This window comes from Phlebotomus papatasi, chromosome 1, assembly GCF_024763615.1.
Source record: "Phlebotomus papatasi isolate M1 chromosome 1, Ppap_2.1, whole genome shotgun sequence".
NCBI lineage: Eukaryota > Metazoa > Arthropoda > Insecta > Diptera > Psychodidae > Phlebotomus > Phlebotomus papatasi.
This window is the reverse complement of record NC_077222.1, coordinates 40,200,865-40,220,206: the sequence shown is the minus strand read 5'-3', so window position 1 is coordinate 40,220,206 and position 19,342 is coordinate 40,200,865. Positions and strand designations below refer to the sequence as shown.

General features: G+C 34.5%; 1 protein-coding gene across 1 annotated transcript in view; it reads right to left on the bottom strand.

Annotated features, from left to right (window-relative positions):
* LOC129799711 (homeobox protein homothorax) overlaps positions 1-19,342 on the bottom strand; it is a 171,349-nt gene that overhangs the window by 79,357 nt on the left and 72,650 nt on the right. Inside the window, exon 6 of the mRNA XM_055843873.1 lies at positions 19,129-19,317. Within this exon, the coding sequence (XP_055699848.1) occupies positions 19,129-19,317 (189 nt within the window). The remainder of the gene's footprint in view (positions 1-19,128; positions 19,318-19,342) is intronic.

Here is a 19,342-nt window from a genome sequence, read left to right as displayed (position 1 = left end):
TCACAGCGATCGCACTATACAAAGAGTGCCTCTGTGTGAATCAGCATCAGTCGCTGAGATGAGATACTTCTTTTTTTTCTTATGCTGAGAGAGCATCTCTAACCATTGCCCATGGAATGAAGAAATAATTTTATAAAGATGAAAATGACGATCTTACACTTTTTCTCGCACTCGAAAATATTTGCCGCGCGCTTTTTTCCCGCTCAAAGTCATGATCTTGTTGGAAGACCGACAGCTAAATAAGCATTTGTCGTAACTTTCTTTTAACAACTTTTCAGGAGACGAAATCTGCAGTTATGCCTTGTGGATTTCAAGAATGAGGCCCTAAGGCGATACTTCTGAATCAAAATAATAAAAGTTGTACTGGTAATTTAAAGATCACCTCGAGAAAATATTTCGAATATGATTTAAAAGCTTAAGATATAGAGATAAATCATGCTTGAAGAAATATTATTTTATAGTAACCTCGCACAGTACAGGAGAAGGTGATTGCTTTTCTGGTAACATTCATATCAATTTGAATTGTTCTATTGTTAATAAGCATCTTTATTTGATTTTATTTGGGCAAATTAATCTTAGGGTATCTGTACCAAATTTCGGCATAGTTGCATGCAAGCACCAAAGTTTTAAGTTTGACATGTAATATTTTGAATAAAAATTGACTTTTATCGTTACTCCGACTTTTTAAGCAGTGTTGCTTGAAATCTTGTAGAAAATTTATCGTCTTTATTTTCTCTAAAATCATTCTTAACACATTTTAAAATGAATAAAAATATTGACATAGCTTTGCGTAATATTTCGGACACCTTGATTCGCATAGTTTCTTGCCCTTTCAGAATTCTTACAAAGTATTTTCCACATCATCTCATTCGTCAAAGCAACATTTTTTATTTATTTTTTGCAATGCATGCATAGTCTCTAATAAGATTATGGTAAAATTAAAAAATTGATGGAAATTTGAAGAACAAAGAAGTGGCCGAAATTGGAAGCTGGCCAAAATTTTGTACAGTTCCCCTAAACGAAAAATTGATCAATTTAAAAAAGTTATATACCAGTATTTGTCCGTAATTCGGATGGTATTTTCCTCCATATGTCCAGATTTCTATGATATGAAAATTTTGGAAGTTACAAAAATTTTCCAAAAGCAACATATATCAATCTGAATTGTTCTGTTGTTAATAAGCATCTTTATTTTTATTTGGGCAAAATTAACCCTTTCCATATTCCTATAATCCCTAATAGAAATTACTGGCTTAGCCCTATTGAAAATGTAAAAGATTGTAAAACCAAAACATACAACTAACGAAGGGACATTACCACCGCTCGATTCTAAAAACAATCCAAAATCCCTTCTTCTTGGCAAGTTCTGTTAAAAAATACTCATTTTGAACACATTCTAAATTTATTTAATCTACTCTAGGGTAAATTAAGCTAATTCAAAACCTGCTCCAAATGGAAATTTTTTGCTATTCCAAATGGAAACGTCACTGTTTTCAATATAAATACAGTACTAAATTATTATATTTATATATTTTCTATACCACAGTTTCATTATTTAGTTAATTTTACTCCAAATAAAGCGAAAATCCATTTATATTCACAAATTTTAATTTGTTAATTTCTCAGAAACATTAAAAGTGTACCTTTTCATTATTGAATTTTTCAGCGATCGACCATGTTTTCCAATGAAAAGCACAATGAGGTGACTGTTGTTTATTTGTTTTGTGTAACATTTATGCCATATTTCTGGCTAATTTTAGTTAAATTAAGTGCTAATCTTTATTGTTAATGGTACGTGAAGTTTTCAAATGAAATAATTACCTATTTCGTGAACAAATAGGGTTTTTCTGAAGTGTCTGCAAATGCTTCAATAGGAAACCCCGGAAAAATAATTTTTTTTTAAGAGATTTTCTTATTGTCTCAAATGGGAAAGGAGAAAAGACCAGGAATAAGAACAAATCCTGCATTCAAGAGCAACTCAACAAAGTTTTGGAAGCTTTCGTTGCGGTTTGATTTATACTATTTGTCTCCAATTAGAAACTTTCCCTTGTCTCCATTTGGATTAATTTGTTTCCAATAGAAGCATTTTACACTCGCGTATTTTTCTTGTATTTAAGAAGTTTTCAAATTATATCTAAAGAATTTTCACTAAACAGTAACATTATAGAATAGTTAAGGAGCAAATTTATGTAATTCTCTTCAGAAAAAATATGAACTTAGTGTGTTGAATCTTCTGTCAAAGTTAAAGAGTCTGGAAATGGTTTTAAATTAGGACATTTACCCTACCTGAAAATTCTCATTTACGATCATTTTTAATAAAAATGTTTTTTTTTTTTGGTTAAACAGTTTTGATTTTCATCACGTGAGCTTAATAACTAAAATTATAAATATTCCAAAATATACATATGTTTAACTAAAAATCTCAAATATGAAGTTACGACAAATGCTTATTTAGCTGACGAGATCACTTTCCAACCATGTGCTCGATCGCAAATATAATTATCACCATTGAAGTTGCAGAGAGACGCGATCATGCCGATTTGTGGGGCTGTGTGCGTGTCAACATAATATAATTAAGGAAAATTCAGGCAGTGCAATTCACGAAAAGTGGCAAATGTGAATGAATGAAAGGGAATTCTGGTATCTTGGGCGATGACTAAAATGGCATCGAGAACCATTCCAACACGCCAAGAGTCATCTCCGCTGCAGGTGGAAGTGAGATGGCAAAAGTGAGTGCAAGTGAGAGATGATCATCAGTAAAATGCAACTCAATGATGGTGTTTCGTACCTTACTTTGTTCACCCAAAATTCGTACTATTCTTATTTTTGATGGTGTGTTATATGGGATCGCGCTCTTCGTGATGTGCCATCATTTTATAACTCGCGCGTCGATTTCTGTTTTGTCGAGCAATCACACGTCGTTCTCTCCACAAACTCTCGATAGTGCCTTGTCTATTTTTGCATCCAAGGAATTCGACAGGGTCGAACTTTTCTGACATTTGACAGCGTTCCTGTGACAAATTTAGGTGTCAGTTTGGGATACTGATTCAATCACTCTCCACTTATACGTTTTCAATATCGAACACAATACATTCATATTTTGCGAGAAGATCACACACGATCGCAGTTCAAATTGATGAGGATTGATCATTTTGGTGGCAACATCCCAGGCAATCTTCTGAGTGATCATACGTCAAAAGATTCATGTGATTGTGTAGCAATTGTCAGCGACATGGTCATATGGGCATGTGATGCAGTATTGGGGAAAACGTCATTTGGCGCAAAAGATGGACGATGGCAGTTGGATAGCATAGCATCCAAGGGCCCATAAGGTGACGATAAATATCACCAATAAACATGTCCACCGTGTCAAGGGTTAAATTGCAAAATGCACACCAATGCCGCCTTAACGACGTCAAATTGCTAATTGCAACTAAATTATTCAGGATAATTGCCAGTGTGAACCATTTCACGCGCGCGTAAAACTGCGATTTTTCGCCAATTCTGTCTTCTCGCGCGTGATCGCGATGACATTCTTAAGCTATTTCTAGGGTTTGAGGATCCCCATTATTGTGACTGAAGTGGCATCAAACGGCACCATCTCAAATGCATGAATTAATTAATGGTTGGCACTCTTCGAGCATGGAAATAGGTATTTTGGCATTAATGCACCGATCATTGCAATCGTCGCGATCATACTTAAATTTTTCTCATTATCGAAATGGAGGAAGTTTTCTCATTTGGGAGTCTGCAGGAAAATTTTCTCCCAAATGGAATAGGTTGAATCTCCTGCTGTGTTGGATGTATTAGCATTAAATGATTTTTCATCTCTCTCTCTTCTTCTCAAATATATATATATAAATATATATTATTTTTTCTAAGTCTTCTTTCATCTTTTGGCTTGGGAGGATTCCATTTTGAGCATTTTGTGCCTCTCGTCTGTGTCGTTTGCTTGACCGAAAATACCAGAGATTTTTCTTAGAAAACATGACGATGATGCTCCAGTGAGAAGACCGGGCAGAGGAAGATACAAAAACCGGCAAAATGTGTCTTTGGACACCAAATCGTTTTCTAACTTTTAAGCTGCTTAGCCAGAAAAGTGGTCTTGTGAGATTTCTTCTCTCTTCAGGCCATTGGGCTGGAGAGGTGACCAGGGAGGGTATGGATGAAAAGGTGAAAAAAAGAAGAACATTCCATCGAAAAAGTGAAACAAAATCACACGGACAGTGTTTGTCCCCCGTGTAAAAGGAATTCCAATTTATTATTCACAATGCTTCCATGTCTCTCGCTTTTTTGCAGACTTTTTCGTACCTTGTGTACGAAATTTGTGTCCACTGGATGGTCTTTTTGTATCCATTTTGCAATTTTTTTTTCCTCAAACGTTCTTTTACTCTAGAACTTAAAGCATTTTTGGATTGCACTTCTCTGTTCTTCCTTACGATACGGATTTATCGAGGGGCTATTCATTAACCAAATTTTAGTCCGCAAAAAAATCAATTGAAGTTCGATGAACCTCTTGCCTAGGGTGTACTGCCCTGTTAAGGTGTAATTCAAAGATCATAGCGCTTGAATAGAATATCCTTTATCCTTTATCCTTCGTGTACCTTGGGTCAACAATCACAGTCGACAACAACATCTCAAGAGAAGTCCGCGCATGGCTGCTGAAAGCTAATAAAGCCTATTTCAATCTATCAAGAGTTTTCCGGCCCAGAAACTTAAGCATAAAGACTAAGTTACTGCTGTATAGGACTATGATCCTGCCAGTCCTCACGTATTCGTCTGAGACGTGGGTCCTCAGCAAACAGAATTGCGAACTCTTAGCCGCGTTTGAAAGAAGGATCCTACGACGGATTTTTCGCCCCATATGTGAGGAGGGACGATTCCGGAGCCTATACAATCATGAGGTGTATGAGCGCTACCGAGAGGTAACTGTCGTCAAGCAAATACACCTCAATAGGCTCCGGTGGGCTGGTCATCTGGTTCGCAAGGATGAGGACGACCCAGCCTGGAAAGTCTTTAGGGGCGGACTCTATGCTACGAGGAGACGAGACCGACCCAGCCTCAGATGGACCGACGGCTTGGACCAGGACTCCAGCTCATTAGGGGTGCGGAATTGGAGAACAGTGGCGCGTAACAGGCTCGAGTGGCGACGGGTCCTGAGTCAGGCCAAGACCAGTAATTAGTCGTAGCGCCGGATAAGTAAGTAAGTAAGTTTATCCTATATATCCTACATCCTGTGATGCAGAAGATTTGATGATGGCAAAATGTGGTGACCTCGCTTCTGGACAGGACATATTTAACGTAAAAGATCTGGTGAGAACGGATCAAGATCTCTGTGGCTACTTTTAGTTTTTATTCGTTACCACGTTTTGAACAATTTTGGTTACACTTTTTTTTTAAAGAATGAAGGGATCATCATGAAGGGATAATTGAAAGAAGCGAAAAACGAAAAACGATCTTAATCCGTTCTCACCAGACTCTACGTAGTCCGAAAACAGATCGAACAGATCTTGAAAAATTCTTCTAACCGCTTGTTGGTTGTAAATAATAGCACTAGAAAAATGCAAAGCACTGCAAGAATTCGGCATATTCTTTCACTATACGCTGTCCTTGTACAATTCCTGGACAACTTCCTCTTGACTTAAACTACCTTTGACAGTTCACAAAGGATAGGGGAAAGTTCCCTACTTTCGGACGACTCAAGCTTTCAACAATTCAATCATTTCAATGTGTTTTTAATGAATTTGACTCATTATAATATTACATTTTAATAGCTAGTCCGAAGCTTCAAATCTCCTGAAACGAGTCTTGGGTCAAATCCACTAGGAACATAGAGAAAAGATTGTCGTCCGAAGGTAGCCCGCTTTCCCCTATACTTAATTAAAAAGAGTTCAATTTTCATATTTGTTTTTGGTTCCTTTATTGTCCATTTTTATTCTCACCAGTTGACAATGCTAAGACGGCGATGGACAAAAAATCTTTTCAATCTTGAATATGTATTTTTGTAAATAGATTATTTGGCTTTTTTTTAAAGTAGTGAAAAGCGTGAATGACAACGAGAAATATCCGTTAGAAAACGATAATCTCTCTCCCACATTGTCAGTTCAAAATATTCAAATTTTGCGCAACTTGACCATAGAATTCATGAATGATGAGCCCCCAGGGTAACCCTGTCATGTTTAGCTGATCTTCAGAAAACCACAAACTTGAGTATGAGAATCACACTCGACACGATCACTTTCATACGTGCGAAATTGTCCTCCTAAAATTGAGATCTTATGTATCGGCCGGAATTTCGATCACAATCCAACCAAATCAGTCGATAACACTCCCAGTGCTTGGCCTCGTGCTCTCAAGAGTTCATGCCTGAAAACACCTTAGGGAATCGATAAATTTCATGGGAATGAGTTTGATTGTGTCTGAATGCCAAAAGACAGACAATCCCCAATCACCCGCTGAGATCTCCAGAGTTTCTTTCTCTTTGATGCCTCATTTTTTAGCTGGTTGAAGCCCTTCTTTGCAGCAAAAGTGCATAAAACCCCAGAACTGATGACAATTTTTGGCACTCATGATGCTGCATTTTTTTTTTGGTGTCTTGGTCTGAGGACCATCCTCCATCCATATGGTTTCATAAAATATACCATAATGGCGCAAAAAAGCCCAGAGTGAGTGAGACTGTGGCAAAGGAAAAAAGCAGAAACGAGATAAGAATGCCTACAGTACATGGTCCATGATCATAGATTTCGACGAAGGTAAAAAAAAAAGAATATGGTAGAATTTGAAGACATTGGAATCACGAGATGAATTGATACGAGAGGACAAGCCTGAAGAAAGAGTCCCCAGCGAGAGATGACGAATAAAGGCAATCACCTGCAATTTAACCTCCATCTCCCCTGGCGACACCTCAGGCATTTACGAGTCATCATTTTACAATGAAAAATGTCACTCTCTTGGTCGAACAATAGGTCAAAAACTCTGATTTTTTCACCCGATAGACAAATCAAAGCACCTAAAGGAGACACACATTCTCTTGCTGTATAGCATTCACTGTGGGTGTTCTATAGGTATTTCTCATCTCAAAATGTTAATACATCTTTCAATCCAATTGACTGGGTATTTATTGGGAATTATTCATAGAATCGAGAGGTTTTCATCTTTACTATTGCATAGTTTAATAAAAGATATATAGAAGAGCTCTTGATATTTCTTTGTAGGAATCAGAGTTGAAAAGTGACACAATTAAGGAATTATAGAATAGTTTTGATGTGTTCTATTGCTTTTATTTTGAAATACATATTTTTTAGTTTTGGAGTAGCTAAAAAAACAATATCCAAAAACGTGAAATTTCTATGTTTTTCGATGTTTTAAAAATGCAAAGTCTATCAAAATAATGCAATAATTTAATAAGGATTTTTAATTAAATTAGTTGAAACAGTGAGGATAAGTTTGAATCTAGAATTTTAGAGAAAATTTACATTCTAATTAAACAACAAGTACTTCAGGCTACTTTCTATGTTTTTCGATGTTTTAAAAATGCAAAGTCTATCAAAATAATGCAATAATTTAATAAGGATTTTTAATTAAATTAGTTGAAACAGTGAGGATAAGTTTGAATCTAGAATTTTAGAGAAAATTTACATTCCAATTAAACAACAAGTACTTCAGGCTACTTTCTATGTTTTTCGATAAATTTTTGATAAAACGCTAGACAAATTATAGCAAGAAAATATTGTTTACTGATTTCGTTTTATTTAATTTAACATTATTGTGTTTAGAACAAAAAAAAAATAGTCATAAATTATACCAGTTATTTCATACAATACACCATTTCCTTGTAATTCGAGACACTTTTATTACTTCCAAATCAAGAAACAAAATTATATTTGTAATAGACAAAATCGGTATAAAAGAAGTAGGAGAAACTGGGGCACCACCAAACACGGGGTACCACAAAACACTCATGTTTATTTATAAACTACTTGGACTATCTCGACCATTTCTTCAATAGACAGGCATCCCTATAGTGCCTACAAATTCCTATAGGTCTTATCCTCTGAAGTCGAATATCCGATTAAAAAATCGCAGTGTTTGGTGGTACCCCGTGTTTCGTGGTGCCCCAGTTTCCCCTACTAAGTGAATATAATCCCAATTTCATATCAATTGAGGGGCCCATAGCAAAAATGCAACGTAAAAAGCTGCGCCGTAAAAAGGTTGTTCCGAAAAGTGTACCGCAAAAAGGAAACCAAACTATACCAAACTTCATAAGGAAAACTCACAATCATACAACGTTAAAGATTGTGCTTAAAAAACCCACAGCTAAATACGCAATCTTAACCGTATTATGATTGAACTGTGCGTGTTTTTAAGCGCAACTTTAAGTGGAGGAACCAGGAGAAATTTTCTGATCAACTTGGGTATTTTGGGCATTCTTGACAAATTACAGAAGAAAATCCTAGAAGATCTGTAATTTCCTGGAGGACCGGGAGAAATCTCCTGACCAACTTGAGTATTTTGGACGTTCTTGACAAAATACAAAAGAAAACCTCACAAGATCTGTGATTTCCTGGGGAAACCAGGAGAAATATTTTGACCAACTTGGGTATTTTGGTCAAATAATTCCCTAACACTGTCTATTTGGAGAGTACTCTAATTCTGGAGGAAGCAGAGAAATGGAGATTTGGTCAGATAAATCCTTGAGATTTTTCATGATGAGAAAATGTGTTGAGTTGTGAGAAGATGAGTTTTCCTGATGAATTTTAGTATGGTTTCGTTTCCTTTTTGCGGTACACTTTTCGGAAGAACCTTATTACGGCGCAGCTTTTTACGTTGCATTTGTCCTATGGGCCCCTCAATTAGCAAATCTATCTATGTATTAAAATCTAAATGTAAGCTTTAATTTAAAATTAATTTTCTATTTTCGATGTATTGATTATAAAGACAAGTGAGTATTAATGAATAACAAGTAGTAATTTCTTAACATCTTTCAGTCAAGATGAAAGAAAATTTTGAACAGCAATATAGCAGCTGAAAGAACCCTTAAAGACTTTTTAGTAATTAAGGAACACTACACTTCACGAATATTTACAAACATTTTATAAAATGGAACGGTAACAATGGCAATTCAGTGGTAGTGAACAGAAATTAAGTTTAAATAAAGAATTCAATTAATTTTAGAAATACTATTGATTAACCAAATTTAAAGAGTTCTGAATAACCTTAAATCAGTTATACAGGCCAACAAAAACAAAACAAAAAAATATTCAATTTAAAAGAACATTGTAGAAAGCTTGAACTTTCTTCATTCGAATTAAATAATTAAGTTTTGAAAGATATCACTAAAGTTGGGACCTTTAGCATTTTGGAAAAATGGAACGTGATCTTTTTTTTTTAAATTCGGAATAGTAATTCAAAACCAGAGTTAAACCCGTTATGTGTCCATTGCGCATAATATTTCAAGATTATTGTCAGCTTTATTCCATTAGGATCCTTTAGAATTCTTCAAAATTGATATTTTGAGTATGAAATAAAACATTTTATTTTTTAATTTTCAATAATTTTGAGAAAAATTTGGAGTCACCTGCTAATCTTCCATCTGTTCCTGTTGGAACACCCAACTCTGTTGGGTACCTTTGAATATTTGGGCATCTGTGGTGAGAGAAATTGAGACAATCACTGAAATTCACGATTGGAATTTACCCTTCGACCGCCCAATCTTTTGCAAATGCTGAGGAAATTGAGAGTCCATGGGTGCCTTTGGGTGGCCCCATGTGGATCGAAGCGTAGGGAAATAAATCACTTATATTTCAATTTCACCCCGACACAAGATTGATGGGCACCCATTGACGGCGAAACCCAGTGAATTCCCACCATGCGTTATTCCATCCCACTTTTGTGCACTTTGCAGTCGTCCAATCCGGCCAATATTCGCATGATTGTCACTGCATCGGTAATTCGGGGTCTCTGGTTCTAAGGGGTGTGTACGGAAATTTTGCATTGTTGTAAAAAAAGGGCTTAGAATCAGCTTTTTGTGCGTATACGATATTGAGGACGAAAATGCTGGGCACACCCTATCTTTAGCCAAAAACTTCATCATCTCTTATGAAGCACATGGTTTAGTGCCGTACCTTTCGCACACGCAGCAAACCACCCTAGTCAACATTTCTATTCATTCCCCTGGAGATTGAGGCTTAGAGGGTGGCTGACTGGTAATTGGCGTCAATTTAGTCTTCGCGCCAAACGAAAAAATAATAATAACGCTCTCCCGTGAGGGTGGGCTTTGTGAGGAATGTGGCATCGTATTTCATCGCATGTACATTTTCAATTCGCACACCCCCTCAGCGTAGAAAAAAAAAGACCTTATAACATCTTCTACCCAAAATACCCCTATACTTTCTTCCTAACACTCTGGGATAGAGAGGGTGCCAGAATCCCAGGGATTTCCGAGGGGTAGCTCATCCTGGAGGTTATGGAAGGAATTCATATGAATGGAGATTTGTTTGTGCTTCTCACATGATGCGCTCTCTTCGTCCTTTTATTTTCCAAGAAGGAACACTTTTGGGGGACGGAGCAAGGCAATTTTGTCTCACTGCCAATCATCTAGACACCCTCCTTTTGCGTAAGAGATTTCACTTTCTCAAGCCCTCGTAACTTTTTTTCCCGGCTGTTTGTTCCCGGAACCCATGAAATGTAAAAAGACGAACTTGTCGGGGAATTTATTAATTCTCACTCATCATATGCGATATTGACAAATTTCCTTATGGTCTCTGGTGACAGCCCTATGAGAAACTGAACCAGTGTCAGGATCAAATTTAGGAGCATATAGGCATTAGAGTGACACAAATTGCAATTTTCAAAAAATGCTACGCCAGTGTTATTCTTTTTTTCTCATTTTACTCGTTTTACTCAGTTTAAATTAGAAATCCTATGTGCGCATAATGCTAATTTTTGAAAACTGAAAGCTTGATAAGGTACTCATAATAGGTTGAGCTAATAAATTTTGGACAACATAGCAAATGATAACCATAGTTGATTATTCACTGGAATGACACTTTCAAAAATACGTCTATTGCAAAAGTAAATACCATTTCATTCAAATACTTCACCAGTAAAATAAGGTACTTTTCTTTTAGAAATTTATAAAAACATTTTCCAAAAATTTTAAATAAAAAGGGATAGTGTAAAAGATTTAGAAATCTAAAATTGAAGATAAAATCTCAGTTTGGACACCGAGAATAATATTAAGATCAAAAAATAAAAAATAAAATGAAAGAACGGCTTATTAAAAACTTCTTGGAATTATTGATTATATTAAAAATTAAAAAAACAAATTATTTAAAAAAATATATTTATTTGTGGATTACACTAATTTTGCATTGCTTTTGATTTATAATTTAGTTAAATTTTGAAAGACATGATAAAAGGGTTTTGACCTTAGGCAGACCTGGGAGAATATCGCTGAAGAAAATTCAGGACTTGGCCTGTGAAAGCTACTTTTATATCCTACATTATTCCTTAAACTTTATAATTCATTTAAGTATTTATCTACAATCTAAATAATATTACATGATATTAAATACTATTTGTTCTCATATCTGTAAAAAATATAACAGACTTGAGAATAATTCTGAGATTTCACAAAAAAAAGGTTTGTTGATTTTAAGTAAATATGTAATCTAACAACCTTTAAAATTAAAGAGCTGCAATTTTACAACCGAATTTGTCATTAAGAACTATTACAAACCAATTTTGTTCAGCTACAAACTTTGGAAGTAAATGGTTCTGAATAGGGGGAAATGGAGCACCTTTGAAATTAGGATTTTTCTCCCATGTTTAAGTAGTATTAGAGCCATATCATAATGTAATATAGCTTTTCAATCTTTTTTGTTCAGACTGGTGGAAAAGAAGTTGCCAGAGCAGAAGAAGTTGAGAAATTTTTAAATTTGTGCCAAATTGTTTAAAAGAAAAATTGAATTGTTTTTGTTAGTAGAGTGCCCCCACATCCTCTGTTATGCCCTGTACCTTCCCTAGACAGATTGAGAGACAAAACTCTGGAAGTTCCTAATTGATTCGACCACTGATGAAGGCTTGGAGACCGAGCCGAAAGCTTTGGAAAGGATTGTCGTTTTTCCAAGAGTGACTCCATTCCCCCGACGAATTTCGGTTCCCTTCTAGTAAATTTAACTAACGTCGGTTTTTTCAATACAATGTTTGTAAAATAGATTATCTACAGCCCTTTACCCACAAGGTTTGTAGCTGTATAAATGTGGTTTTTAATGACGCTAAATTACAAATTCGACTCTAAGTAATAATAAACCTTTTCACTGATTTTGATAACCACATCCAACATTCGATTGTAAGTTTTTAATATGGAAATTAAAAAAAAAATTGTAATTCCCGTTACTTACAAGTCCTTTTCTATAAATTTTTGCCTGAGTTAAACCGTATAATACGGATTAAAAACTGGAGATTTAACTTAGATAGCGAAAATTCCTGAATTTTCAAAAACCAGAAGTTTTCATAATTTTCAAAATCTAAAAGACCATTTTCCGTTCTCATGGCGTCTACACACTAGTAAAAATTTAAAAAAAAAAATCTGACGTTTCTGCCTATAAGGATAGGGGAAATTTTCTTTAAAAAGGCATTTTTAAAATAAAAATTCTACTAGTGTGTAGACGCCATAAGTCAAATTAAATTTAAAATAAAGTTCCCTTACCAACTTCTCAAGTTTTGATCGTAATACTAGATGCCAAGTATCAGTAAATAATTTCAGATAAAAAGACAGGGATTTTGACAAACTTTGAGTTTTAGTAATAAAGGATCTACGTCAAAATCCGTATCTATTTATCTAAATGTAAAGTTTAATTTGACATGACCTTAAAGCTAAGTCGAAACTTTGTAGTGTATCTAGTAATTGTTCTGTAGTGATGTATATTCCTTAATATTTTTTTTAAATATTTAGCTTTCAATTTTTCAAACTAGACTTGGCTATAGTGTACTTGTACTTTTTAAACTAAATTTATGCACATTCAATATAGCAATGTTTGTAAATGAACCTTACAAATTAACTTATATCTAAATTACCCTTGCGATGTCTTCCTGAATTCTTCAGTTGCAACTCCTGGTGAAAATGTCCCTCGAATGCTGAAGTGCGTTGTAGATGAAGACCAAATGCTTGCACTTGAGTGCAATTTATACGCACAGGCGACGCATTAGTGTCAAATTTCATGATCGACAATATCCACAAAACACGTGACTTGAAAAATACTAAGTAATGATGAGATTAAGTGACTCAGAAATTTGATACTCCCTCATCTTTCTTGAACTAACAAATGCAGAAAATTACATTGAATCCCAACTTTTTATGCTTCCACACGCAGAGTTGTTTCTCTCCTGGGGAATTCTTCATACACTTCTATCGAGAGTTGAGAATGTTCTAATCTTGGGCGACGAAATGCTATATCGCGGGTGTCTTGTGGTTTGAACGTGGTTGAGGCTAAAAAGGAGTGTGCTGCATTAATAGAGCGCACAACCTTACCGAGCAAACACACAAAATACACGTTAATTGAACAATCAAAAAAGGTTGAATGAAAAAGTCAAATCGAAAAGGCGCGCAAGGGGGCCTAGAAAGAAAAGAATCAACTCTGCTTGCGTGACCATCGAAGGCGTGTCGATATGACTGTGGATATAGATTTTTCACTCATGTAGCGTAAAAGAAAAATAATTCCCCTTTTTGGGAGAAATATCTCGCTTTTTTGAGGTTAAAATCGCGAGTAGGACTGAGAGGGACTGGTGGAGGATGGATCAAGATGGCGCAGACAACACTTTTTAATCGCCCCGAGCCACCAAATATTTTCGATGAATTAATAATTTTTTGCTTATTAACCCCAAAAACGATCGTATATGTGCCCACATAAAACCTGTGCGAGTGGTCTTGAACGATTGAAAAGGGCTGATGATCACTGCAACGAAGCCAGGGACTCATTTCCATAAAACGGAAATTCGGTCAAGATGATCGGTTGAAGCGTGAGCAGGGGTACATTGAGTTGAGCTCAAATTGATCATGTGTAGGGATCCACTCTCGAATATGCAAATCAACTCCCCATTTCGTGTGGCTCCATCAAAATGTTCCCATGGCTAGATCCAACTGCTTCCATGATGATCAGCTCCCATGTGCCATTGGTGAAGAGCAAAAAAAAAAAACTGCCGTGCGATCTTAACCGCGATCAGCGATTGTGAGTCCAATCTTCAGCCCAGATCGTGATCATTTGGATGAATTACACACAGATCTATTTCATTTTATAACAACAAAACATTTATTCTTTTTTTCTTCATCATGGTTAAAAAGAAATCTTGATCACAAAATGATCTTCCATATAAGTTAATCATCATAGGCAAATAAAAATTTTATATTAATAATCTTCATAGTGTTCTCTCTCTCTCATCTCATGACAATAAAAATATTCAAATTTAAAAAAAAAAACCTACAATTTCATAATATAATTAAAAGTAGAAAAAAAAGTTCCACATTAGAGACAATAGAGGAAAAAAACGAAGAGCAAATGAAAAACAATTATGAGAACAAAAGGGAATTTTATCAATCGCAGAATTAAATTAAATAAGTAAATTGAGTGTCGGCAAGATTAGAATCTTAGTACTTCTTTTTTAATCTCTCATTCCCTTATCTTCTCTCTTTTTCCATCCTTATGTGAATGCAAAGTGTGTTTGATGATGTGTTGTGTTATTCTACAATTTAAATACATAATAAATTTTTCATATTTTTTCTCGTTTACATTAATTTTATTCACAAGTTTCATTCACTTTGTTTTATACAAAATTATTTCTTATATATTCTTTAATTGTCTCCATCTCTATTCTTCTTATTTAATATTTCTTTTTTTAGAATAATTATGTCACTATCATAGTTAATAATAAGAATAATAATATAAATAAGTATACTGCATGTTTACGTATATTTGTTGCAATTATTCCATTACATTAATGTATTGTTAATAATTTTTTTTTTCATCATCCATTATTAATTAATTTATTGTAATCTCATCTCCTCAATAGTTATTTTTTTCTCCTTTTTTTCTTTTCTTATAATACTGTACAGTAAACAACACGTCATCAAGTTCGGCATAAAGCTCAAAAAAGTTATCTTCCTTTTTTTCAAAATTGTTTTTCTTTTCAATTAAAACTTAGATTTTTTTCAAAAAGAAATAAAATGAGAAAGAATATTCCTATTTACATTTTCGAAGCAACATTTACGTATCTTGTTTTTTTTTATTATTTTTATATCAGTTTCATTTAATCACAAATTGTATGTTTTCTTGCATTTAAAGAGTTTCTAATTAAAATATTGAAAAGTCAATCTTTTCATGCGCCTTTTCATGCGTTCGTCTTCATCATTTTTCTTTTCTTCATCATCTTTTATACGAAAAATTGACTTTTAATTATTGTATACTCATCATTGTGGTGTGTTTCTTTTTTTTTCTTCAATAATTCTCCTAACATTAGTGACGAGTGGTTTTCTCAAGTGGATACTTCTCAATAAACACTTTCGGTTTGCAGAAAAAAGGGGAAAATATATATGAAGCCTTTTTTTATGAATTATAAAAAAAAAGAATATTACAATAGTAAAATGCCCATATAGCTGTGTTTTTTTTACAGTCAAGCGAACTCTGTCGGTAAATTACCTTTTTCATCTGGTATATACTTTTTCTTATTCATTTCCTTAAATATTAAATACTTTAGGTTGATTGCAAATAACATTTACAACATTACATTACTCTTGTTTCTTCGTATACTTGCATTTTGAACTATGAATTCCACAGTGTGTCGTTTCAATAAAAATTTACTTCTCAGTGTCTTCGTAATACATTTCACTGCTATCCCTCAATGATCTTTTGGATTCTGGTTTTTTTTTGCTTTTAATTCTTTTCTTCTCAAAAAACAAACTCAATCAACATCTAAATACCACCGCACTATACCATTCCATAGGATTTTAAATATAGAAAAATATAATCTTCTACTTATTTTTCCCTCCTTACACTTAATCCTCATACATTTTCTTTCGTCTCGGTCGGAAATAAAAGCCAAGTCAACAACACAAAAGACACAAATGAGACAGTAATTGCAAATTTATACATGAATATTTTTGGTTAATGCCTATTTCTTTCTTTGCTATTTCTGTTTTGTTCAAATACCGAAAAAAAATTTGCCATCTTTTATTTCAAACTTGGGCTTTTATTCTTCCTTAGTTTGCATTCCTTAAGTCTTTCCTTTAGAGAGATTGGTTTCAATAAAAGCAGCAAAAGTAATTCATACATTTAGAGTCAGAGATTTGTAATTTCTGTTTTTGTTTTTTAGAAATTGGCCTAGAATTGTGCATTTATTAATCGTATTTGGATGTCAATGTTCGCATTCGATGAGTGATAATTGCCTGATTAGTTTGATTAATTGAGCCCTGTGGGATTATTTGTAAAGTATATCGATGAAAGGAAATAAATGTCAAACTACTATGTTTGACAGTTGTCAAATTAGACTTCCTACTAATAATGCCCATACAGGAATCCAACTGTCAATGTCAAAAGTAATTAGAAATTTTACAAATCCGTAATACAATTTAAGAACTACCAGACCTAGTTTTTAATGAAAAACCTTTTCAACAGCAATCCCGAAAACTGACGTGCTTGTCATTTTTTCGAATCATTTCTAATCATTTTTTTTTTAATTTTTCACCCATCCTAGTCCATCCGTATCAAAATGCATCGACATTGTCTTCCAAAGAAAGTCAAAGTCTTGCCATTGGGAAAATTTTCACAGGATTTGTGTCATACAGATAAAGTTAAAAGTGTCAACAAACTCACGTAGAATTCACTATTAGTAGTCGTATACTTGATTTCTAAGTAGTGTGTATGTATTTTAATCGTTTCACCTCCCCATCCGGAAGATATCTCACTATCAGTCATTTAAATTACGTATATCGTTTCTGGATTTGAATGTCCTTACTCACATGTTAGTAAAACCCTAAAAATCCTTTCTAAAGAGATAATTTAATTTTTTAAAGATTAAGAGTTACTTTTTTTTGCTTTATACAATTTATACTAATGAAGTAGAGTCAAGATTTAGGAAAGTCAGGAGATTTTTGTGTTTCTTTTTCCAAGGGGTGTTTTCGTAGATAAAATCACGAAATGTCAAATAAGTTGGGTTATGTCTCGCTACTTCGAGAACTGTCACTTGATGCGCGGATTTTTTTTGTCATCATCAAGGGAATAATGGAGAGATGATGGGAAGTTCATTCTCCTCAGAGTATCAGTACTAAATATACATTTTATACAACATGCAACAAAACAACAAAGAATTTGGTAACAGTGGGTCACATTTTTCCGCAACAGTTACTACACACATTTTCTCTCGGTGCACACTGTTGCAGCCCCCTGTAGCCTGTCCAATCTGTCTTCATCTCTTGCAAAAAATTATGCTTGAAGAATTAATTTTTCACAAATGTGATGAAAAGAACAACGCACATTCACTCAGTCAAAAATTAATTAGGCGTCACGGCAATTGAAACGTAATTAATGAAAAAATATTAGGTGGAGGAAAAACGTACCAAATAAAATATACAAAATAAACGATTCACGGTTTCTGCAGATGCTGATTCTCTTAATTTAATTAACTTTTGTCTGTATTGTTGGATAAATACACCGGACAGGGGGGTCAAGGGGGCTTATAGAACGCATAGTGGCAGAGAAGGAAAAAAAATATGTTTCATATGGAAGTTGATGAATAAAAAAAAATTAATAGTGAGCTGCGATGTCTCATAAATTTCAACGCAACAATGAAACTACGAGATATGATAAATCATCGATATCGTTAATTAAATTTATGCTCGTGAATGGAATATTAATTAAGAAATAAAAAAAATAGTAGTAACATTTTAAATAAAGAAATAATTAAAAAAAACTACAACGCAAGAAAAATCAAGTGTTGAATGAAAATTGTATGTGGAAAACAATAAGTTTGAAAGATAAATTTAATGACTATGCACTGTTACCAAATCTTTTGTAGGTTTTTATTTTTGTTGGCGAGCTATATGGGCGTCTTGCAAAAACGAAGTTTTCACTCATCTTCCTTTTTTTTCTCGTTTTCTCAATCTCTCGGTTTTTATCTCAAAACTTAACTTTTCAGCTTTCTTTTGCAATTAGAGATAAATTAAGATAATTCGCTCTGATCTCTCATCTTTTGCTCTTTTATGTTGATTTTGCATAAAAAATGTTTTTTTTTCTCTGTTTTTTTACGTACAACTAATAGTTACTTTTCTCTCGTATCCAACTGTTGTCACACGTATCTGAAGAGGTCTCCAAAATCAATCACGACTGGTTTTCCTCAGTGACATCCGCAGGATCCAGCAGGGATCTTTTCGTATTTGGCTTTTTTTTCACGTTATCGGACTAATCGAATGACCATTTTTCTGACACTGTGCTTGGACCTACGGACGTAGGTTCGGTAAGTTTACATCACACTGCAAGGTGAAATGTTGTTTTTACCCTCTGCGCTTGATTCACTCACTCAAGCTTTCAAGCCGAAGCTTGGCACTTGAGTGAGGTCGGTGCGGTGCAACTTACCGGAAAACCGTCGTGAATGATCCACCAATCGGGATTTTGGAGCCTCGTACTACGTGCGACAAGAGTTTGGTTCTTTTGTATTCTTTTTGTTTTCTATTATGTCGATACATTTAAAAAGATTTTGCAATAATGCCATTAAACTAGATTCTTTCTCATCAATTGCATATCATTGGAAAATTGCTTATTTACACTTCGCGTCTCATCTTGGCAATTGGATTTTGTCTTAAATGCTCTTCATTATCTTGCCATTATTTTCAATTTAGCATTTTCTTTCTCATGTCAAGATAACACAGTCTTCTCATGTGTATCTTAGGCATTTCTTTTCGAGCATTTTTAGTTTTTAATTTATATTTTAAGCGAAGTTTTGACGACTATCCCAGGGCATTGTGAGCACCCGCTTCGTTTTTGCAAGAAGGTCGTGATCGTACTACGAACATGGGTGCACCACCGCATTGTAGCTCGCCAGCAAAGGACCATGTGCTCCCGCGAAGGGGGTACTCACAACGTCTGGTGTACTTGCTCCATCGGTGTGCGATGTCGAATCGGCATTGCTGCGACCCTCCCCATTCGCAGAACCACTTAATTCTGGTGGTTTGGTGGTGTCCCGTTCGTCAATCACTAAATCTATTGGCATTTTACCCTTTAGACAAGAGATGTATCGGTGACAGAAATTATCGCATAATTCGTGAACCTGAAAGAGAATTTGGATGAAGAAA